General features: G+C 40.5%; 1 protein-coding gene across 7 annotated transcripts in view; it reads right to left on the bottom strand.

Moving 5' to 3' along the window:
* Positions 1–1,620: 1,620 nt before the first annotated feature.
* LOC124115555 (sorting nexin lst-4-like) overlaps positions 1,621–25,943 on the bottom strand; it is a 65,885-nt gene continuing 41,562 nt past the window's right edge. For all 7 annotated transcript variants that reach the window (XM_048386341.1, XM_048386343.1, XM_048386339.1 and 4 more), the window contains 8 exons: positions 15,370–15,500; positions 14,500–14,603; positions 14,207–14,310; positions 13,142–13,219; positions 9,989–10,065; positions 8,938–9,027; positions 6,896–7,102; positions 1,621–6,469 (listed from right to left, as the gene is read on the bottom strand). In XM_048386341.1, coding sequence (XP_048242298.1) covers positions 6,422–6,469; positions 6,896–7,102; positions 8,938–9,027; positions 9,989–10,065; positions 13,142–13,219; positions 14,207–14,310; positions 14,500–14,603; positions 15,370–15,500 — 839 coding nt within the window. In that variant the 3' untranslated portion in view covers positions 1,621–6,421. The remainder of the gene's footprint in view (positions 6,470–6,895; positions 7,103–8,937; positions 9,028–9,988; positions 10,066–13,141; positions 13,220–14,206; positions 14,311–14,499; positions 14,604–15,369; positions 15,501–25,943) is intronic.

Below are 25,943 nucleotides of genomic sequence, written 5' to 3'. Positions count from 1 at the left end.
GCCAGGGGATGACATTCACGTTGTTTTGTTGAAGAGAATCCTGGACAAGTCGAGCAATATGGGGCCGGGCGTTGTCATGTTGAAAGGTAATGCCTGGGCCATGACGACGCAAAAACGGTAGAACAACAGGGCCGATGATCTCGTCGCGGTAGCGCTGTGCATGGAGATTTCCCTCTACTACTATCAAACGGGTCCTCTGTCTTGCTGTAATCCCACCCAATACCATAACGCTGCCGCACCCGAACCGATCTTCTTCCATGACACAATGATTGACGTTACGTTCACCTCGACGTCGGTACACTCGGATCCGTCCGTCGCTGTGGCTGGGGTGAAAACGAGACTCGTCAGTGAATAGAACTTGTCCCCACTGCATGGCCGTCCAGCGTAGACGCTGTCTGCACCACTGTAGACGTGCTTGACGGTGGTTTCCTATCAAAATGGGACGTCTGGCGGGTCTTCTGGCGACAATCGCTGTACATCGGAGGCGACGACGTACGGTTTGAGAAGATATTCGTCGAAGGCCAGGGATGCTTCTTGCAGTCACTGTTGCTGGCTGGAATCGATTTCGTAGGTGTGTTGTTCGAATCCAGTTGTCTTGTCGATTATTGGTTACGCGTGGCCTGCCACTCCGAGTATGGTCTCTGACTGTATTCGTCTGTTGCCAACGTTGCCATAAACACCAAATGGTGTTTCTGTGGACGTTAAATTGTCTTGCAACATCACGTTGACTCGATCCTGCTTCAAGCATACCAATGGCTCGCAGACGCGTGGCATTTCGTTATGTTGAATAATTGGGTAACTTTGTTGTTTTTCTGAGTGGTTGTTGTCAGCACGATGCTAAACAATGCATATGGAATCCCGTTAACGTACATGTTTTTATACCCATTCTTGGGTATTGAAATGTATGGGGCTTGCATAAAAGTCAACTTTTGCATGGAATGCATGCTTTTCTGTAGCAGTTGCGTTTTTGTGACTTGATTCCATACATGTTCTACAATATTGAAAACCAAACTTTACTTGTTTGAAAAATGCACTAAAATATTGGTGTCACAGGAACGTTTGTTGTTGAGTTTATATTCTCATGGTCACCTGTGAAGATCCAGGTTAGAATAGGTCTTCAAGAACCCATGTTTGCCGTAAAAAGCGACTATGCTTGTAATATTAGGCGACTAACATGATCGGGTGGTCAGGCTTGCTGACTTGGTAGATGCATCTCATCGTATCCCAATTGCGTGGATTGATGCTCATGATGTCAGTAACTGGATTGTGTGGTCCAAAATTGATTATTTACAGACTGCTGTCATATAGCAAGAATATTGCTGAGTGCAGCGTTAAATGACAAACAAACAAATTCTCATGTTACTTCAGCAAAGAAACCCAGTCAACTATTAACCAATCTGTGACTTAATATGGGAGGATGGAAGTTTTAGCCAACTTATCTGCATGTAGCATTATACAGATGTTGAAGTTTACACCTGAAGGCCATCATCTCAAGCATGACACTACTTCAGACAAGCTTACAATGCACTGATTATCAAGAACCATGCTGAGTCACAATTCTCTATTACTTGTAGACACAGAAAAGGTTTACAATGCTTGCAGAAACAAGGCCATCACATATATATTCATATCAGTTTATTTTTAGATCCACATATGCATCAAACATTGATCAGTGTAGAAAGTAGGCTATCAGTACAACTACTTCATCAGTAAAATCGGGATATCAGACAGCATTTGATTTCTTGCTCTAAAGCAAAAACATAATTTTGACAAAAAAGTAACATACATCTCAGAGTAAAGAAGTGGCTGTGTGGCTGCATAATTTTAGAAAATGCTGCCTTAAAATCAATATTCCCCAAAACCTCATTTACATGGTTGCAGATATTTTTCTCATGTTTGTGAAAGCTTGTACAAACAGAACATGGGACATTGACATTGCTATATTCTTTAAAAGTACTTGGTAACAATTTTATTCACTTAACAGAAGTGTATGCTATCACAAATGTACAAAAGTACTACCTAATTTGTAACAGAAAACAGTGAAAGTTAGTAATCTAAGTATGATATCATATTATTGAAGACACACTCACTCTTGCAATTAATTGATACACACAAAGTATGGAGTTTAGTTGTGAACAGATGACGTGTCACTGAAAGTAAGCCACTAAACATGTAAGACTAGCCCTCCTTGAAACTGTGTCAGTCAGTAAGGCAGGAACACGTCCACAGTCACAGGCACATCCCGAGGTTGCAGGTTGTAACCCATTTATGTCTTTACACTCACATCAGCATGATCAGTGCCACATTTCACTAAGTTGTGAAGCTACAAAACATACTCCTGGAACTCAAGCTCTCCAATAATGCCACTGCACTGTACTTTACATGGATATGTAGTCCAGTTTCAAATGTCAGCTAAGACAAATAATTATTTTCTGCATACATTAAATAACAAACATGAAACAAGAAATTTCATGAACATTTCTTTTTCTGTCAAAATGAATTCCACATGGCATAACAATGTAAAGCATCACATACGCAACACTAAGTGGCCTTTTGTGCCAGTGAGGATTGTTCTTTCCGGTCACTACATTATTTTTACTTGTTTCACAAACCATAAACTCTTACATTTGATGCCTTTTGCTAAACTAAATCTAAATATTTCAGTCCCCTGCATCTTAGAAAAAGGTTCAGAAACCAAACATTTCTGTATTACATGCAAACATAGATGCAGACCGATCACATCCTTTCCCATGATGCACTGAGCACACTTGACTCTACATACAGCCATGATCATTCACAATAACAACTTCCTAGTCTCTGACTTTTGAGAAGATGTTTAAAGTTTTCATGGAATTTTATTTTATTTTCATATTATTAATAAAAGAACAAATGCCAACAATTGGAAGAAACTATGCTGTCATAATTAAGAACAAACATGCATGTCAAACTGTAATTTCATCAGAGAAAATATATTTGCAGAGCCCATAATGTACTTGGGGATAACTTAAGGCTTCGGTTGAAGTTATTCAAAATAACTAAACTACTGAGCATATATGATGTGCCCTAAATAAAACTATCTATACATACTAAGAGTTAAACTTTTTAAATCTGAGGTGGCCTAATTAGCAGGAACAAACATTCCAAGTTTCAGTTCCAAGGGTCCTGCAGTTTTTGAGAAGGTGAAGTTTCCATGTGCCAGTGCTACCAATGGTTGCCAGACAACTAGGCCATAGCAGATGCTCACATCATCTTACAGTCAGATGAGCTAAGAAGTTTACACCTTAGGAGTACAAGTTTTATACAGTGAAAAAGAAGCCTTGATAACTAATTGCCTGAGAACCAATTATGTCTTTGATCCAGCCTAGAAGGAAAGAAGATTCTCTGCTGGTTGGGCTGGTTGGATCTCAACATGAGGCAGGGCTGACTATACCACAGCATGTCAGATAGCACACATATCATTCACTCCTATGTTAGAAATCAACAATGACATATATACAATAGGTTTCACAGCATGCATAGATTAAAATTACACTTGCTATGTGCAAATGAGAACAATAAGCTAGGTTGTTTGATCAACCTCGAACTTCTTTGATTGATAAGCATTTACTAAGTGCAATACAAATGGAAGTAGAAACACTAGACAATGTACATATTCTACATATAATTATGATAAATTCAGTAAAATACAGGTGGCTATCACAAGGTTTGAAAGACGTGAAAATGAATTAAATTATACATGTATGAACAATATGAATCTTTGCTGTTATTCTGCTTAATAGGCCTTATCCACAAAGAGCAAGCATGGTTATCAACATTGGTTTTGATACCTTCACTTCAAAATGTCTGCAAGGAAAGATATACATTTAGGTTTCTGAAAGTTCAAATGATAGAGATCTGTCCTCAGGTCTTGTAGGAAGTTGCTGGTATTAAATGGTTTGCAAGCATCTTTACTTTCAGGCAAGTTAATATTTTTATTAATTAATCCTTACTGTTTCTGCTTACAGTTAAATGACAATTCCCTTGGCTAATGTTTAATGAATATCCTGACTAGAGCATATCAATTGTTACCATGCCAACCAGTTCACAGTACCAGACAGCAATGCTCATGACAAGAACACCAGTATGTGGTCATAGACTACGGTATGTGATCAGCTTCGGGGATGAGAGAGTCGGTGATATTCCCGCATCAGCAATTTCCCATCTGGGTCTACCCTCGGTATATTGTCAGTTGTTTTTCATCAGACTCAGACAAGAATAACTACATCAGAAGAAGGGGTCCATCCAGTGCTGTACGTCCATGGTCTGAGCAATAAGTTAAATAGCAAAACCACTGTATCTAGTAAACTGAACACCATTCTTTCATTTCTTGAGGTCTCCTATCTGCTCATATAATAGTATTGGTCACGATATGGCTGAAATATTGCTGATGTGACGTTAAACTTTAACTCACTCACTATAATAGTATTGATTAATCTTAATTAATTATATTTAAAATATGTTGCAAATCCTTGGACCAAACATGACAAATCAAACAGAATTCACTGACATAAAAGTATAGAATAACATAAGTTCACTTGAACATAACTATACCTATCGGTATTCAGTATAGCATAACATGACTTATTACAGAACATGACAGCATTTCAGTGAGAAACCCCAGGAACATCAACTTTCACTATCAGTAGCTTACATCAACCACTGACCCTTATGTCTATCATCGCCCTTGTGGGTCAAAAGGTCATTATGATACTTTCAAACTTTATGCAGGTGAAAGAAAATTGAAAATATGCGCATAAAAGGAATACCTGCCATTTTCATTGGGAATCGAAAGAAGGCATGCACAATTTGGAAGGTGCATGCTCACTACATTGAAAGTATAGAGCGAAAGACCATCACAATTTTCAATTATGCTGTGTGGTGATACAGAACAACACTTATATACTTGGTAAATACAACTTGGAACTATTCTGGCCATGATCACGGCTGACTGATATCCCCCGGTAATATGACAGGCTATTTTGTGTAGCATCCATGCACTGTGTTCATCACTGGCCCATGTTTGACTTTTCTCTACAAAAATAAGGTAGTCATCACAGACTTGATAGCCATTTTGAATCTATATACATGTAAAATTACAACTCAGGGAAGAGTGAGTGAGATGGGCTTAATGCTGTTTGGAACAGTAATCCCAATACGTCACCCCATTTCAGCTGAACCACCTGAACGAAACCCACCAGCACATTCAGCACAGAGAAACATTTGTACAATATGTAGTTGTGTTCTGAGATATAAAAATAGATATTATTTCAGAGGTTTAAGACACACATCAAACTTCAAATCAGTCCTCTTTTGTCCCGCATTCCATCACAAGACTCCATGGCCAGGGGATAATCACAGTCTTACAAGACAACAGAGCTGGTGACCGGCATGCAGAAGTAGATTATACCAGTACTCCGGTGAGCCATGCCATACTTCATCAAACATCATTTCTTATCATAGATGCCCCACAAGTGGAATCAACAAATATCTCCCCAAGTTTTTGCATAAAATGTATGATACTTGTATCATTCAACAACATAATTTGTCAAGTGTTAATGTGTAAAACTGGAGACTCCCATGATCCCATTATGCAACAGCAATTGTTCTTCACTTCACATATTTCCAAGTTCAGTCATTAACAATTCTTGGAAATTTTTAATCACTCATCACAAATAAAAGCACTTGTAACTGCCCTGTCCCATTGGTGATTTATGTCATCCTTTGCTTTAATAAGCAATACAAACAACTGGAATTTATACAACTTTCTGTCCTCAGATGGCAAGTCTTCGATTAGCTGTGTGAATATGTAGCATGAAGCCTACAAATGACAAGTTTAGTTCTGAACAATCTTTCTGTTCATTTGTATAAAGACCAATCTAATTCTTAAATAGCTTTTTCTGTTCAGAAGTTCTTGTAGATAAATCTGCAGCATGTCCGACACATTCAAAGGATCAAAACAAACTGAAGGAATAATCAAATCATTTCTCCAGTACATACGCTCACTTGAGTCCGGTGGCAACATCACTGTCACAGATTCTCCCTGCACTTCCAGCAATCAACTTGCGCACCAATGTGCCATCACATTTACAACTCGGCTTAACATACACATTTGTCTCCAATGTTAGTATGATGGCTACTGTGTACCATGTCCTGTCACTAACACCATCTTCCAGACACATACAACTGGCCTTGTTCAAGTCAACTGTCACTCAAGACACTAATGACCAGTTACACATCTCTGGCCAACAGGTCAACTGGGCATAGAATCTTTGCCGAAAGCAGTGCATCCTTGTACCACCATCACTTCCTGCCATCAATATATATGCTCTTCACCAAACTGTTACTCCTTGTACTCTGGTCCACTCATTTGCATAATTACATATTATGCTTCATCAAATTTGGCTAGAGTTGACTCTAGCTTCTGTGTTATCTGAAAATGAAGAGACAAATGTGTTACTTCAGCTGATGTGTCACATGAGGTGTTCAATGCCACATTGAACAGTGTTATATTATATCACTGTGTGTCAGCTGGCAGGAAAGCCTGAAGAGATGCAGATCTGACGGTCCACAAGGATAGGGACAAATCTGGATCTTAAACCACTGACAAGTCAGCAGACACTGACAGCTGAGGGGTCAGCAGTGCAGCAGCTCCTTACAACACTAGGCCACTCATGCATGTTTCACGTATCCATCCATCCATCCATCACAACATAGTTGATGTAGTTACAACAATAATTGTGGTGGGATACAAAGGCATAACTTTGCAACAAGTTATCACTGGAGTATTTATAGGACACAGCCTCATCTTATCTCATTATAATTACAAAATGTATACAATATGAAGACATTGAGTTACCGTTTTAAAGAATTTGATTTGTTCCTGCAGATAGCTCTTGGTCATTTTCTTGTAGTCAATGACCCTTTCCTTCTGGAAGTGGTTCATCTCGGCCAATGTCCCGTAGGAGATGATGTCGGACTTCTGCATGACCTCCTGCACGTCTTTATCTGTCATCTTCCCCTCATCTTGCAGCTTCTGACACTCCTTTGCCTTCCCAATAGCTCCCTAGCGGAAGAAAATACACAAAATGAAACATACCTAAGGTCTAACACCAGTATCAGAGACAAGTAAGCTCTGCAAATGCACTACAAGAGTCATGTCACTGCTGCCTGCAGTGGGCAATATTAGAAATACAGTCATACCACAGCTGCCTGTAGTGGGCAATAGTAGTAATACAGTCATACCATAGCTGCTGTAGTGGGCAATAGTAGTAATACAGTCATACCACAGCTGCCTGTAGTGGGCAATAGTAGTAATACAGTCATACCATAGCTGCTGTAGTGGGCAATAGTAGTAATACAGTCATACCACAGCTGCCTGTAGTGGGCAATATTAGTAATAGTCATACCATAGCTGCCTGTAGTGGGCAATATTAGTAATACAGTCATACCACAGCTGCCTGTAGTGGGCAATATTAGTAATACAGTCATACCACAGCTGCCTGTAGTGGGCAATAGTAGTAATACAGTCATACCATAGCTGCTGTAGTGGGCAATAGTAGTAATACAGTCATAACCATAGCTGCATGAAGTTGATGATTTCAGTCATTTCACTGCTACCTGTAGCAATATGTATTATACAATATCACATCACCTAATCACTTTGTTCTGTAGTAGGCAATATCACAGATATTTGTATATCATAGTCATATTTCAGCTCTTTTGTCTGTCTGCTGTTTATGCTGCATGTATGATAGAGGTCTGTAAATAATTGAGTATGGACCCGGCAATCCAGGCAGTGATATGATGAACAACAATTCACGCCATCGGGGTATGGTGACCAGCTATCAACCGATTCACCAGCCTGATTTTCTGATTCATTCGGTTGCCTCGTATGACCAGCATAAGCTGCTTTGGACCAATTCTCACCCGTGGGGTTCATACCTGTAGAAGTAATTGACAATGATATAACCATGTTTTACAAAGCCCTGCTAGCTACCTCACAGTAACCTTGAGCTCGGACACATTTTTACCAAAACCTTTTCAAAGGCTTATCCCATTCTCGGGAAGGAACATTTCAAATTAGAAGATAAATGTATTAATACCTTTTGGGAAAGGGAATTAAGAAACATTTTTGTAAGTTGTTTTTCCTATCTGGCTCCCATTACCTATAATATATCATGTCAATAATCTTTTTGTAGTGGACCTTAGAAAGACCTCAAAGCTTTCTCATTTTCAGGGTCATGTGTTGTTGTTAAATGCCGCACTCAGCAATATTCCAGCTGTATGACAGCCGTTTGTAAATAATTGAGTCTGGACAAGACAATCCAGTGATTGACATCATGAGCATCGATCTACGCAATTGGGATAGGATGACATGCAACAACCAAGTCAGTGAGCCTGACAACCTGATCCTGTTAGTCACCTCTTACGACAAGCATAGTTTGCTGAAGACCTATCTAACCCCAATCTTCATGGGTATCAGGGCTACTAAATATATACCATTTGCAAAGGACATGACTAATACATGTATTGTCCACTACAGGCAGTGAGTGTTGACTGTAGGCAATACAAAACAGCACCTGGTACAAGCTTCACACATAACATCCTTGTGGGGAACTGACCATAGGCCTTGGCATGATGATCTGGACAAGCCAATCACCTCTAAATGACCAGTTAATTAATTATGTGCCTGAACAATTTTCATTTCAGAAATCGATATCAGTTTTTGTTCACATTTTCTTTCTCTCAATAAATGATTCACTGATAAAATAACAATCCTCTGCAGGTTCCCTATTCTGAAGGGAAAAATAGGTAAAAAGTGTGAGTGGGCCTGAACTAGCTACAACAGATACCATTGTCAGGCTGAGAGAGGTTGAATAGCGTACCACTAATACTGACCTCATGAACTTTGACGACATCAGGGTACACATGGAGAATACCCTTGTACTCTCCTACAGACTCAAACAGTGGCCAGGTATCATTAGTTGGCTGAAAGGGGAAACTTGCATATACTAATACATAGATTTTAGTAGAGATTTCTTATGATTATGGAAATGATTTTTGATGCTTTTTATCCTAAACAAATGTTAAAACTTCAGAAAATATGCATTGGTATACAAAATGATTTACATAAACATACTTTCCACCTCTGCAGGCTAAAGTACATGCTACACTAGCTTCTCTAACACAAAGGTCAGTTCACAATCTCAGTAGAACAACACAACAATGGCGACACTGACAGGGCACATAAATGTGATGGTTCTCATCGCACAGATTCCACAAAATCAAGTTGAACTATTGTACTCTAGTTCACCTCAAAATGTTATCAGAGATGTCACTTTTAACAAAAGTTGCTGTCTGGTTTGATATTCAAAAATGTGTTTAAACCTTAAACTTTTAATGATTTGAACAAAATATTACGTCATCAAAAGGAGAAACAAGCATACCAAAGTTCAACATCAAAATTAAAAATACCCCTAAAAGTAAAAACAGTGTGCATGTTGAGCCACACTATTTCAATACACTATCAAGGAAAAGACTTATGGCCATAAGAAGTTTCAGCTTTAAGTATGGCTGAGATGCAAAGGTCAAATCAGGGTCAAAATTAAACATATCGCAAAACACCGACATGTACACATGTATGTCGAGCCACACTACTAACCAAACAAATACCAACTTTTATTAGATTTTGAATGAATATGGCTTGCAATAGCCATAGACAGCTTTTTCAATATGGCTGCTGTGGGAGAACCACTTCAACAAATCGGTGTGTCATCACTGGCGTGAACAAGCATGTGTGGTTTCCGCTATATTGGTCCAGTGGTTACTGTGGAGGAGATGTTTACCCGACACACGACACACGCCAGACAAACAGACCACAACACAATCTCAGTTGACTTTCAATGGACAAAGTCCTGTGAGTGGTGATGTGTTAGTGGTGTCGACTAACCTGTTCTCCATACAGGTCTCCGATTTCCTTGTATGTATCTCCAGTATAGTCCATAGCTGCAGTCAGACTCTGGGAATCTGCAAACACAAGAACACTTTCTGACTACCACCTACACGGATATATCTTACACGGACTACCACCTACCCCCTACAAGGATATATCTTACACTGACTACCACCTACCCCCCTACACGGATATATCTTACACTGACTACCACCTACCCCCCTACACGGATATATCTTACACTGACTACCACCTACACACTACAAGGATATATCTTACACTGACAACCATGTACACATTACAAGGATATATCTTACACTGACTACCACCTACCCCCTTCACGGATATATCTTACACTAACTACCACCTACCCCCTACAAGGATATATCTTACACTAACTACCACCTACCCCCTACACGGATATATCTTACACTGACTACCACCTACCCCCTACACGGATATATCTTACACTGACTACCACCTACCCCCTATACAGATATATCTTACACTGACTACCACCTACCCCCTTCACGGATATATCTTACACTAACTACCACCTACCCCCTACACGGATATATCTTACACTAACTACCACCTACCCCCTACACGGATATATCTTACACTGACTACCACCTACCCCCTACAAGGATATATCTTACAAGGACTACCACCTACCCCCTACACGGATATATCTTACACTGACTACCACCTACCACCTATACAGATATATCTTACACTGACTACCACCTACCCCCTACAAGGATATATCTTACACTGACAACCACCTACACACTACAAGGATATATCTTACACTGACAACCACCTACCCCCTACAAGGATATATCTTACACTGACAACCACCTACACACTACACGGATATATCTTACAAGGACTACCACCTACCCCCTACACGGATATATCTTACAAGGACTACCACCTACCCCCTACAAGGATATATCTTACACTGACTACCACCTACCCCCTACACGGATATATCTTACAAGGACTACCACCTACCCCCTACAAGGATATATCTTACACTGACTACCACCTACCCCCTACACGGATATATCTTACAAGGACTACCACCTACCCCCTACAAGGATATATCTTACACTGACTACCACCTACCCCCTATACAGATATATCTTACACTGACTACCACCTACCCCCTACATGGATATATCTTACACTGACTACCACCTACACACTACAAGGATATATCTTACACTGACAACCACCTACACACTACAAGGATATATCTTACACTGACAACGACTTACACACTACAAGGATATATCTTACACTGACTACATCCTATACAGATATATCTTACACTGACAACGACTTATACACTACAAGGATATATCTTACACTGACTACCACCTACCCCCTACACGGATATATCTAACACTGACTTCCACCTACCCCCTACACGGATATATCTTACACTGACTTCCACCTACACATTACAATGATATATCTTACACTGACTACCACCTACACACTACAAGGATATATCTTACACTGATAACGACTTACACACTACAAGGATATATCTTACACTGACTACCACCTACACACTACAAGGACATATCTTACAATGATAACCCCATGAACACTACAAGGAAATATCTTACACTGACTGGCACCTACACATTACAATGATATATCTTACACTGACTGGCACCTACACATTACAATGATATATCTTACACTGACTACCACCTACACACTACAAGGATATATCTTACACTGATAACGACTTACACACTACAAGGATATATCTTACACTGACTACCACCTACACACTACAAGGATATATCTTACACTGATAACCCCATGAACACTACAAGGAAATATCTTACACTGACTGGCACCTACACATTACAAGGATATATCTTACACTGACTACCACCTACACATTACAAGGATATATCTTACACTGACTACCACCTACACATTACAAGGATATATCTTACACTGACTGGCACCTACACATTACAAGGATATATCTTACACTGACTACCAGCTACACACTACAAGGATATATCTTACACTTATAACCCCATGAACACTACAAGGAAATATCTTACACTGACTACCACCTATACACTACAAGGATATATCTTACACTGACTGGCACCTACACATTACAAGGAAATATCTTACACTGACTGGCACCTACACATTACAAGGATATATCTTACACTGACTACCACCTACACATTACAAGGATATATCTTACACTGACTACCACCTACACATTACAAGGATATATCTTACACTGACTGGCACCTACACATTACAAGGATATATCTTACACTGACTACCAGCTACACACTACAAGGATATATCTTACACTGATAACCCCATGAACACTACAAGGAAATATCTTACACTGACTACCACCTATACACTACAAGGATATATCTTACACTGACTGGCACCTACACATTACAAGGATTTATAGCTAAAATGGATAGAATTATCATTAAAGCGCTCACATGTCATCAGAAATGAGTGGGCCACTGTAACTTGATAATGCCCTCATATTGCTTGACGGCGGGCCATTATCACGCCCGTTGTTAGGTGACGTCATAGGATAGGGATAGGTGATGTCACATTGAATAGTGACGTCATCTGGTTTGTTCCATGACGTTTCCATATTTGTAAAAGTGTGTCAGTGACATTCCTGTTGATTGCAGTAAATGTTTCAAAACCGATATTGTTTACTTGATAACAAATTCCTTCCATCTTAGCTATAATAACGGTAACACTATTTTTGGGACATCATCATTTGCAGAAGCCCTCGGTCTTTTCAACTGCACTCCTTCGTCGGGCAATTAATGGAAGACCTCGCGCTTCTGCAAATGATAACTTCCACCTTCAATGCAAGGATGTACCATACATTTGTTTATTGTTTGATGCTGCACTCAGCAATATTCCAGCTGTATGATGATGGTCTGGAAATAACTAAGTATGTTCCAGACAAACCAGTGGTTGATATAATGCTCTCCGCACCACACCCAACCCCACTCCACCCCACTACCACTCCGCTGTGTACAGTGACAATTAGTCAGGAGAGGGGAGGTGTCCACTAATACCAGGTCCTCTAAAGCTGATACAAGTATTACTATTGCTACTCACACTCTCCTCTGTCCAGGTTAAATGAAGTTGCGAGCTGTTTGAATCCCGTCCCTATCTTATGGTACTGGCCTTTGAATCCTGAATCCAGAGAACAAACAAGATTAGTCAATGCTTTTATGCAGAATTAAACTCTAGAATTTTATCAATTGAAGACATATTCATTAACACATTATCATGATTATAGTTACATGTACAGGTATTATACTATATATAAAAGAAATTTCTATACAATATTTATCTGTGTACAGAGCAATCTATATTCAATGTTTAGTCATGTTTGTTTGAGCTTCTCGTCAAGGGGTAGTTTGTGATAGAATCAACTAATAATCAACCCAGACAACATTACATGAAAAACAAACGATAATGTGATCTGAAACTTTATGCAATTCCTACAGTTTATGTGATTCCTGGACAGATAAGACATATCAATGTAACAAGTTATGTTACATCACAAATCTCATGATCATAAGTCATTTTCACCAGAATTCATTTATTTCTTATATGAGGTTTCAACATAATGTACAGCCTCTTTAAGGGTATTAATAAAATATACAACCTTTAAACACATTTACCTGTAATTAAATAATGATGACTCCCTGAATACAATCAGACCTTGTCAATGTCGGACAAGGGGGGTAAGTTTGGTATTTATCGGATGTTCTCACAATTGTCAAGTTGATTATCTGTACCTTTTATCCCAATAGCAATTGTCATATTTCTCCTATATTTGGGTTCGGTCGTTCGACCACTGCATTTACCTACGTTGCCCAAATACCTCTATGGGCAAAAACTCACTAGACACTTCCCTATCAAAAATAACTTTGTCCAATTTTCGATGGTAGCGAGGGCATGTTTGAATTTCCAGAAATGTTATCATGATGAAACAATGTTGTCTTGAGAAATAAACCACACTTTGTTCTTCATTGTTCTTGGCGATTTATGGCGTAGCTATGTTATATAGCAGTATAACCAAAGCCCCCCCTCCCCAGCATGTGTACGGTGTACATTGTTATCTTGTACACAAGGAGTGTCTCCATCAGCTGGGCCACACAGATGTCCACTTACCACCTGATTGCTTCTTTGCGTGTTCATGTAGCACATTCATGAAGGATTTTGTACTCTCCATCATACTCATCACAAACTTGCAGAAGTTCTCCATCTTAAGCTCTCTGTAACCAGCAAATAGGAAAGTTAATCAGTGAGTTGTGTCGAACATCACAGTTACAGGTATTGTAACTTATTGTGTTAAATGTATTGATAGTTTCCTCCACATCGGGTAGACGATGTCTACAGATACTGGCATTGTGTCAAGGACCATAGAAGTAACAGTATTCAGAAAATCGGTTTGATATACTCACACTTCTCGTAAATCAAGTGGATGGGGTGGGGTTTGTAATAACAGAAAAAATTTTCCTCCTAAAAATTCATCCTTTTCAGCTTTTCGTTTCCCAGCTTTCCATCTCTGAAATTCACATTACAAATACAGTTTGAATATGCACTAATATGTAGCATTAATGGACTTCTATCAATTTCTTTAAACAGTTCTGATGTATCAGATGGTACAAAATGTATTCATGATATTCATTAGATAGGTCGTGGGAATCTTATTTAAGCAGAGCTACAGATAAGCTGCGTATTTGCGTAAAATACCCCTCAAAACTATTCAAAACCCAATTACCTTCAATTAACTTGCATACAGAAACGCATGCATTAAATGAAAAACTCAATTGTTGGAAAACAGCACACGTAAATACCCAAAGAAGCTTTTTCAGCATGCGTACAATGGTGTCTAAAACATTTTTTCATTTTTTTTAAATCTCAAAAAGCTTACTCATTTTGGGAAAACCCCAATAGAGTGATGAATAGATGAGTGAAAAAATATTGGTTACCCAATGAAAATTGTAATAACCCAATTAAAATAGAAACCTTCGAGTAAAAACACAATTGTTCAAAAAGTTATCTGGAGCTCTGTTTAAGCCTTCAGTCCATAATGTATAGGCCTACACAACAACTAAACATACCTGCTAGGCCTTTTTACATACATTAACTGTGTTCTGAAAAATGACATAATTCATGCCATACATTATTGAGATGACCCATCCCCCAAAACAGACAAAAGTCAATTTCTTACAAAAACATCTTGAACAAAGTGCCATGGCTCCTGGACTTCCCTGTGAGTGTATTGCTGACTATCCAGGGGTAAGGAAGCTTGTACAAGAAACACCTACCTTTTCATCTGTACAGGTGAGGAAGTGAGAGAAGACATCCGACTGGGACACTATGGGGTGACGGGCCATCCTGTCCACCCACATCTGAAGCTGCCTCATCCTCTCGTTCACGAAGTCATCCTCATAGCGACCTGTAGATAGATGGTTGTCATTGATAGTTTTACCATGGTTACTAGGACACTAGCTCCTGTCCAAGGGCTCACTCTCTGTCTTATGTGAATGGCAGTTCCGCAAAACTACAAAATTAGCAAAATCTCAATATTTTTTACATTTGTATACTTTTCCTGCATTTCTCCTTAATGTATTCTCTGCTTACCTTACGACAACAAAGACAGCGCTCAGCGATGGTCTTGGGTGAAAAAAAAGATGTTTTTTCCATTTTCAATTCCTTCTTTTTGCATAGACCATCGCCGCTGTCATATAACCTTGATGACAAGTCACCTTCCTCACATCACTGCCTGTCACCCAAGCTTAAAAAACAATTATTCACACCAAAAAACAACCTACTGTGTCACCGAGCCAAACCTTGACTAAAAAAAGCTTGTCTTCATTTCATCCACTGGGTTATCTCATACGACCTGCGCTGGAAGTAGACTGGCTCTGTATAGGGCGAGTTCATTATTTGCATCGAGGGTTGGTTACCTGCTGGGTTACTACCAGCGGGCCAAAACTGTGCACGCCTTTGACGTCTTCACAACCACATCACGAAAGATAATGACGAGCGAAAACTGTGTTAGAATAACTGTGTTAGAACAGTTACTATGTAACTACGTTACATGTTACTACGTGAGGATTAATCGCTCTTTGCGGATCAAGTTTGGCGATCTCTTTAGCCTTAAAGGAAGACTGCACGTAACCAGAGAGATATGGTATTGTGACTAACTTCAGTCTTGGACGTATGGAATACAGGTATGAATAACCGTTTCGTCGAACAACGCCTAGTTTAGGAGTGGCGGATGAAAACTCATAGTGTGCGCACCGGACACCAGAGGAGTTTACCTTCATCTTCAACTCCCACAATCGTAGAAATTGATGGTATAGTGAAGAAACGATTAGGTTGCCTAGTGGTTGATTTTTTGCTATAAAATCCCAGCACAACCCAAGATGCACCATGCTCAAAACCGACCCGGGTGATGTTCATCATATGTAATTCGCTCACCCGTGCCGCAGTGGCTTATGCCAAGAAAAATATTGTTTTCTTGGTGAGGCCATAAAATGAGGATGCTTTGAGTACTCAAAGTACAACATTCAAAGCAAACGCAGGGGAAATTTGGAAATTTGCATTCTGATCCTCAAGCCTAAAGGAGCGTAGTAGGGCCTGTATTTCCAGGGTCTTCATCATTTTACGATTTCCCAGAACGGCCAACACTGAATTAAACGCTACCAATTACATTGTACGCTTCAAATGTCTTTGATACGCAAGTGTAGGAGGTATTCAGCTAGGAATTGGAGTGACGTGGGATCTCGATTCTTTACCTTATCAAAAAAGGTTAGAAATGGTTGCCACTTGTCATCGTATAACCCTCTGGTAGAGGGACGATGTGTCAAAATAATGTCCTTAGCTGTCCGCTCCGAATAATAATGGGTGAGCTAGTTTGTCATGAGGGTGGATGAGTAGGTTGGACCACTCTGGGAGGGGTAGTGGATCGTTTTCTGCAAGTTTATTTTTAGGTTAACAAACCACCTCCTCATCGTCCACCAAGGCATGATCAAAGTCAGAGCAATTCTTTTGTAACTTTGGTCCTTAGTATCAACCTGGGAAGTAATGCAAGAGGGAAAAAAAGCGTATGCTTTTAGCCCTTCCAGAGGATGCTGAATGCTTCGAAAACCCAAGCCAGCAGATCTGGGAGCAGGAGACATACAGTGGTGGTTCTGGTGCATCGCAAACAGGTCAGTGTTTGATTGCCCAATCATCAGTTGCCCCTGAGTGAAGTTTCCACTCCATGGGAACCACCCTGTCTGGCCAGAAAGGTCATCATCGGTCAGGATGTTTCGACGCCGGGGGATGTACTGGACTCTGAATTATAGTCTCATGCGATCCACTAGATGAAAGAACCTGAACGTCTGTTGCAGAATGGAGTGTTTGTGTTAATTATCTCTTGATTGCGCAGGCACCACACCACTGTGCTGTTGTCGGTGGATATTGTGAGTTGGGTGGACTGTAGCTGCTCCTGCCAATGTGAGATGTCCAGAATGAGCGCTTCCAGACTCTGCCAAATCTGACACTAACATGCCAAATCTGTTGTGTGCACGACCACAACCCTGAGGCTGTCTGGCCCTGTAACACAGCACCCCTGCCGGGAAACATTTACAAACAGATGTAAATTCGGGGCTAGCCCGAATAAGGAGATGTTCGACTATCAACCACCAGTTGAGAATGTCCTCAGTTGAGACGGTAGATTGATAGCTGAATACAGGTCTTGGCACCTGCAACACTTGCCACTGACAAGAGTGTATGTGGCTGTTGAATAGTGGGTAGCAAATTGTTGTCTACAAGTTTTTGTAAAAGTTAAAAAAATCAACTATGAGAGAGCTTCTAGTTGTGTCAGCAATTTGTTCAATGAACAGGATGCTAGTTGATCAAGGAGCCTGCGCTTAAACTCGGAATCCAAGTTGGACAGTGCTAACCATATCCATCAACATCGGATCCACCAGAATCGAGGTGTGATGTCCTTCTTATCAACCCCATTACCAGGGGAAGGCGCAACTGACACAGTCTGCTGCCCACTCAGGTATTTGTGCTAAGCTAAGATGAGTATTCCACTCAACAGAGGAATCTCCATCTTAGCAATTTGATAAGTCCAAAGAATTGGAACAATGGTGACGCGCTCTCCCAGGAGGAGATCATCTTCTCCTACGGTGCTCAACCCTTCCTCTATCAATTTTTTTTTAAAAGAATGCCTGGTGATAAGGGCTCGTGCGACAATACCCACGTACAGGCTGGAGTATTGGCGCTAACCAAGGGTGTATGGTTTGAACAGAATACACATCAGGTGTTTGGTAAATGTTAGATGCCGGTGTAGACGCTGACGCATGCATAAGAGTTGTAGCTGACGCTGGCATCTGGTACATAGGTGCAGGTGTTGGGTACAATTGTGCCATAGACTGCTGCCACATGATTGTATAAAATTCTGAAAGTACTACTGTTGCGCTGCTGGATAAGTAAGTGGAACAGCACTAAGCTGATCATGTGTCGCTGACATAATGAGGTACGCTGACAGCCCTGAGGCTGATGTAATCGTAGACGTGCCTGGGGGGCAGGGGGGTGGGTGGGTGTAGGAAGGCGCTGCGCTCAACTCAGCCCTTGAGAAGTGACGCCCATCAGTGTCAACTGGATCATGGCTTGTGTGTGCCCTCCCCCAACAAAAGTGTCATAAGCGGCCTTTGCAATGGAAGTCCTAGTCACCTGATAATAAGAAGCAGGTATGATAATCACAGTAGCCTCCAACATTGTTGAAATTGGAGGAGGGTGAATGTCTGCAGTCACTATTACGGAAGCCATATTACCATGATTACCAACCGAAGATAACGGTTGCATAGTTATGACAGAAGAATGTCCGTTGCTCGCATCCTGCGACTGAGACATTTTCCTCGCAACACGACGGGACTTCTGCAAAATATGTTTGTGTGTGACCTGTCCATAAATAGCAAAACACGATGGAGAGAGATGTGAACAAACATCACACTTAAAGTTCAGAGAGCAAATTTGCATGCAAGCCAAACAACGTGGTATAGGATCTTTGAATGATTTTTAACCACGACAAATGGTACACCAAGCAAGCATATGTTACATAAATAGGGAGTTGTTGGTTGATACGGAGTTGAAGAATTGCCAAAGAATTTTACAAATATCTACCAGCAAATATTTTACGAGTTGAAAGTGTATACAATGAAATGATACACAAACTCTATGTAATGCCCAAAACTACCAGTATTTTAATACACATAAACATGTTATAAACACGTAGCTACAAATTGAAAACAATTAGACTACCCATGCAGGTAAACAATTGTAACATAAATTAAAAATGGCAGGAAAGTCTTTTTACACCAAAATCACCCACATATTGATACACAAAATAGTGAAGGTAATATGAATAGAATACATCACCCATCGCAGACATAATTTAGAGTAATAGCTGATGGAATGGAACCTAATAGCCGGTCTAAAAATATCCAATTTGAAGAGCTCAGCTGAGAGTGTCCCTGCTGTTACGCTAGAGGCAGTGATGTGAGGAAGGTGGCTTGTCATCAAGGTCACATGACAGCGGCGATGATCCAGGCAAAAAGCAGGAGTTGAAAATGGACACATTATCTTTTTTTTCACCCAAGACCATCGCTGAGCGCTGTCTTTGTTGTCGTATGGTAAGCAGTGAATGCATTAAGGAGTAATGCAGGATAAGTAAAAAATTTACAAACTTAATAATAAAATGTACTGCATCGTATGTGACGATTTGTCAAGCCTGTCTCTAGATGTTGATTTAGATGTTGAAATTCAAGTTTCATTAATGACTGTATATAATAATGATGTATGATGAAAATAAGCTTGGCAGAAGATTCAAAACAATTATATTAACACAGAATCAAACCAGATGTTACATGATATCTGATACTATTACTGGATACTGAAATTCATCTTGGTCCAAATCACAAGATTGGACATTTGTGATAAAAGGCAAATTTAACATCAATAGATGACAAAATCCTTGGACTTTCATCAAAGTATTAACATTATCAATTCAACAAAATAATCAGCATTTGTTCAAAATTAAGAACAGTTCATTGTGGCTGAGTTCAAATGTGCCTCTGTTCACCCAGCAGGGAATGGATAACCGATATGTGAGGTGGATGTAAAGACTCCCCAGGGAGTTGAGAAACATAACCGGAATGCATACAGATCCACTGGTGGGGAATGATCAACTGCATTTGAGCAGATACAAGTAGCGGGATATGAGTGAGTGAGTGAGTGAGTGAGTGAGTTAGTGAGTGTGGTTTTACGCTGCTTTTAGCAATATTCTAGCAATACAGCGGATTGGATAATATACTCATTTTTGTACTTATTCTCTAATGTTAAAAAAATTATGATTTAGAAAACATAAAACTATCAATAACCTTTTAATTTCTTTCTCTGATTACGCTAGACTATGACTAATAAAAATGTATTTTTAGAGTAAAAATATCATTTATACTTATCCTGACTCATACTTATTGCTCTCTCTCTTCCGAATAGGTAGTGGAAACATCCTGTGCTGTTCCCAAAGAACAGAGAAAACAGCTCACCTAAACGCACCCTCACTCTGCGCATGCGCACCGGAACCATGTGACCAAGCCCAGTAACTCATCACTCTCTCTTTTTTCCTACTTAATGGTCGGAACACATCAGTGGAAAGAGGGGAAGGCCGGGAGGGTACTCATTTGTATGAGTCACGATAAGTATAAATGATATTTTTACTCTAAAAAATACATATTTTATCTTATCCTGACTCATACTTATTGCTTGAATCTCACAGTAGGTGGTGGGTTCCACCTGTATGTGTGATTAACGTCGATCTGTTCTATAAACCCCATAGGAACGTTGTTAATCTTCTGTGTAAATTCTTAATTGGGGACCACCTTCCTTTTTTGTGAGCAGCAAAATGGAAGTAAATCATATAGATTTGTGGATTTATAAGGTTTCTAAGATTAAATCTTGTTCACCGTAAACGATTAGTGTGTTAAGAGAAGAGCAATAATCTTAACACAATCATTTCTCACTCATGTGCTGAATTACATAGTAAAACAGGGGGTATGGACTCTCAGTCGTTGGTTATGGAACGGTAACCTGACGTCAACAAGTCTACGTGATATTGGGTGAGTGTGATCTTCTAATGTCGTCTGGTAGGATTCGTGAGTTGTTGTGCCACAACTAATGGTCCGAATTGGTAAATACCAGCTAAGTCTTCTGTTGCAAGGTCTCTGAGGTAGTGATTGGCGAAAACCGTATCTGATTTCCAGAAACAGCCTTCCATAATAGTTGTTATGGAGCAGTTGCCGTGAAGTGCCAAAGTTGAGGCTAAGGCTCTTACTTCGTGAGGGTTGGAGGCTGAAGGGGGGTCCAATCCCACTGTTCTGTATGCTCTGAGAATAACAGCTCTCATCCAAAATGAGATAGTTGTTCTGGATACCTCTGTGTGTGTATTCCTTAATAAAGGAATAAATAGTCATTTAAAACCTTGTCTTCTAGGTTTAGACTTTTGTAGGTATAATCTTAAGGCTCTGACTGGGCATAGTGATAAATCCTCTGTATCCTCTGCACCAAGGACAGAGGAAAGAGCGGGAATGTGGAATTGTCTGTCTGGTTGGCCTGGTAACTGGTTCTTTGCAATAAAGTCCCATCTTAAGCCAAGGTGCGCTGATGAGTTGTTACCACTGTCAAATGTGATGCGATTGAAGTCTATCGCGTGGATTTCAGACATTCTGGCTGCCGTAGCTAATGCCAGAAGAAATAGGGTTTTCTGCGTCAGGTGTTCAAAGTCGGCCTGTTGGAGCGGTTCGTATGCATCACTGGTTAGGTGTTGTAGCACTATATTTAGGTCCCATGCTGGGGTTCTTAATCTTTTCTGTTGGTCCTCAAGTCTTAAGGATCTGAGTAGGGCTATCAGTTCGGGAACTTTAGTAAGTTTTATCCCGTTAGCCATTGTCAGCACAGAACTGATAGCGGCCAAATAAGTGCCCAGTGTCGAACCTTTAAGATTCCTTGTACTTCGTAAGTGACATAGGTAATCTGCTACTTGTGGTATAGTAGCTTTGGCTGCCGAAAAACCCTTGGATGTTGCAAACTGGTCAAAACTTTTCCATTTATCATCATAGAGATTCCTCGTTGATCTACGAAGTGCTAAGGAGACTGCCTTAGCTGCTCTTATGGAATATCCTCTTTTAACAAGACTGCTCTTGATATGCTCCATACGTGAAGTTCGTATAGATCTGGTCTTGGATGGACCTGATTGGAGTGAGGATGTAGCAGTAGATTTGGCCAGTTTGGAAGTTTTAACATTGGATTCCCTGCTAGTTTGACGAGATCTGGAAACCACGTTCTCGCCGGCCGTAAGGCCGTAAAGCAGTTGTAGGCTGCTCGTGTGTAGGATCTTTTGTAATATCTGTGGTATCACGGCTGGTGGAGGAAACGCATACGCGTTTAGTCCCTCCCATGATATTGACAGAGCATCGACTGACCAAGCTAGTGGGTCTGGCACTGGTGATACAAATGTTGTTATCTGATTGTTGAATCTGGTTGCAAATAGATCTATCAGTGGGCAACCTTTCTCTTTTATTGCCAGTTGGAATGCTTCTGGGTGTAGCTTCCATTCTGTCGGTGATGGTTTAGCTGGCCTGGATAAGGCGTCTGCTAAGACATTTGCCACTCCTGGTATATGTCTTGCCTTTATTGTTAAGTTCAGATTGTCTATTAGCTCGTAAAGTTGAAATGTCAACTTCAGGAGGGTCTCTGATTTTGTCGTGCCTTGAAGGTTTATATTGTATGCCACAGTTGAACTGTCTGTTCTGATCATCAGACGTTGGTTTCTTAACTGTGGGGCCCAGTGAAATATTGCACGGATTACTGCCTCCAGATAATTGATATGGTAGAGCTTTTCTGCTTCTAACCATAGGCCTGCTGTTACTTCTCCGTTGAAGTGAGCTCCCCAGCCTTGAAGTGAGGCGTCCACGAATAGGTGGTTGTTGTAATCTGGCTCGTTTAAACAAGTTCCTGCGCAAACGTTCAATTTCACTGTCCATCATAAGAGGTGTTTCCTCAAAGTTTGTGGTAGTTGCAGTTTTAAATCCTGATACTCTAGGTATGGATTTAGAAATCTCTGAATAGGGCGTAAGTGTAGTCTGCCTCGGAACGCTTGGGCTGACGTGAGTAAGCCTAGTATCACTTGCCATTCGTTGACTGAGATTTTCTTGTAAATTGCTGTTGGCAAGCAAGTCTTGATTTTTATCCACCGATCTCCTGGTACCATTATTAGGTTCTGATTAGTTAGAAATCTGATCCCCAGAAATTTGAGGTCCTGAGATGGTTGTAGATCAGACTTCTGAAAATTTATTAACCAACCCAGTTGTGTTAATAATTTCAGGGTGAAATTCAGTTGTAGTCTGAGTACCTCTGTTGATTGATGGGCTTGTATCCCGTCGTCTATGTAAAAAGCACAACAAATTCCCTTGTTGTGAAGAAATGTCACAATTGGTTTGGTCACTCGTGTAAATAGCCACGGGGCCGTGGAAATTCCAAAGGTAATGTTGTCCTTTGAAGAGGAAACGTAAATATTTCCTGAAAGTCCGTTTTATGGGAATGTGTAGGTAAGCATCCTGTAGATCGATGCTTCCGAGAAAGTCGTGCTGTCTTATCATCTGTTTTAGTTGTGGTAAATGAATCATTCTGAACTTCTCCGGTTTGGGGAGGTATTTCTTGTTGAATTTCCTCATGTTGTAAATCAAACGAAACTTTTCGTTTGAATTCTTTTTGGGAACCAGAAAGATCGGGGAATAGAAACCCGGCGTTAGTAATTCTGGTTGAATTTTCTCGACTGCGCCCTTGTTGAGAAGTGAATTGATTGCTTCGGTCAACTTCGGCAACAGTTCTTTCCGATAACGTATTTCCGGTGGTTTCTTGAATAAAGTCGGGGCGTAGTCCTTTCTTAGAATGTTGGATTCAAATTCTTCTCCAAGAATGTCCCAATTCATCCAAAATCTTGCCAATCTTCCGCCTACTGGGGAATGCTGTACATGAACGGCTGGGGGGGGAAGTTCCCAGTCGTTCATCTGCCCATCTTCACCGGTAATTGCGGGATTCAATCGATCCGCGGCCGCGACCGGCATCACGTGACGTTTCATGTGACTTGCGAAAGGCAGATGATTTCCCGCCTCTGTAGTTGTACGAGCGTTTCTCTTTAGCTTTTTGAATGCCCGTGAAACGGCTTTTGAAATGGGTTTTCTGCATGGATTGACGATACATAGAATTCATAGTCTGAACTGACTTGATCAGCATATGATCTTTGGAGTCTTGAAGCACTTCTTTGTTTATTTTGCGTATGTTACCATTAAAAATGGTTGCGGCCTCCCAGGGTTGTCTTAATAATTCTTTGGTATAGGTATCTGACCAATTAGAATTATTTATAAGACCTTGTCGTCATAGTAGTGTTAATCCTGCCGACACTGAACTCATATGATCAGAAATAATTTCTTGATTTTTCTTTTGATTGACGAGCGCTTAAAGTAACATTCTTTCACGGTCGTTCTGAGGCTCTTTTAATTCATAGATCATAGCTTCTTTCATAGCGCGTGACATCGCTAGTCCAAAGAATGCATGTCTTGTAGTTGTTTCAAGTTGTGCAATTTTCTTATACTTTTGGAGTCTGACATAAGTGAGTAATCATCATCAATCTCCGGTGAGCGAAGAAATTGCGACATGGTGTGCATGGGGAATTTCTTAGAATAAAAGCTCGGTGTTTGAAGTCCTTTTGATTTCGTGGCTTTCGCAAAAGAAACGTTAAGATTCTCTGCAATGTTGGAGATTGGTTTTATCGGTGGGATGGTTAGTGTGTCTATATCGTCCCCTTTGATACAGTATGTATCAGTGGGAGAAGAATTTCTTGACAGTGATGATATCGGTAGTCTATCTGTAATCCATGCCATTAATTCATGATCCTCATAAATTGAAGGGTAATTTTCCCCCAATGTGTCGTCATTTTGAGGGGGCTCGAACACATCCTCCTCTCGCAGAAGATAGGAGGCGTTAGGATTCAGAGCCGTAAATGAAGGCTGCGACATCTGCGAGCTATTGTGTGAAGAGATAGTCGACTGCGTGCCAGGTTGTTTACACATTTGTTGTTGCATAGCCATTTCAACTTGCTGAGTGATATTTGCTATCATATCTGTATTAATAGCAGGGGTTGGCAAAGTACCTTGTGTAAAAAAGGTAGGCTGCGTGAAGGTAGTTGGCAGTGTAAACGTTGAAGGCTGCACGAAGGCGAGAGCCTGCGCGAACGCTGGCGTTTGTGTATACTCTTGTTGATTAATAGCATGCGCGCAGGCTGAAGCCTGCGGGAAGGTAGGGGATTGCTTAATTGCTGTGTTGGGCTGCGCTAAGGCCGGTATCTGCACGAAGGTCTGAGGCTGATTGAGGTTTATATCAGCTTTATTTGTAGCCTGATTGGATGACACTGCGGGCTGCGCGCACCTCTTGGGTTGTGCGGACGTAATTGTCTGCGCGCAGGCTTTCTTCTGGCTAGAAGAAACAGCTGATTTTCTTGAAATCCCCTTTGTGACCGGACGAAGTCCGTGGTTCTGTAGAGGTGATAACCTCTGCAAAAACATGCTTTCTCCTAGGGAAAGACAGCTTCAAAGTAGATGATGCAGCACTCTTTTTCTTAGCTAATTGTTGTAGATTGATCGCTGACTGAAACTTTCAGTAGGTTTATTCCTAGACCCTCCAACCTTCTTACTGGTAGACGAGGAAGTAAGATGGGGGGTGACTGCATCATCTTCAGCGGGAGTAATTTGAATAATATCAAAATCGAATTCCTCTGACGAAGGGC

Source organism: Haliotis rufescens, unplaced genomic scaffold (assembly GCF_023055435.1).
Source record: "Haliotis rufescens isolate VD_foot unplaced genomic scaffold, xgHalRufe1.0.p SCAF_6, whole genome shotgun sequence".
NCBI lineage: Eukaryota > Metazoa > Mollusca > Gastropoda > Lepetellida > Haliotidae > Haliotis > Haliotis rufescens.
The sequence above is the reverse complement of the archived record's forward strand: the minus strand, read 5'-3'. Positions and strand labels throughout refer to the sequence as shown.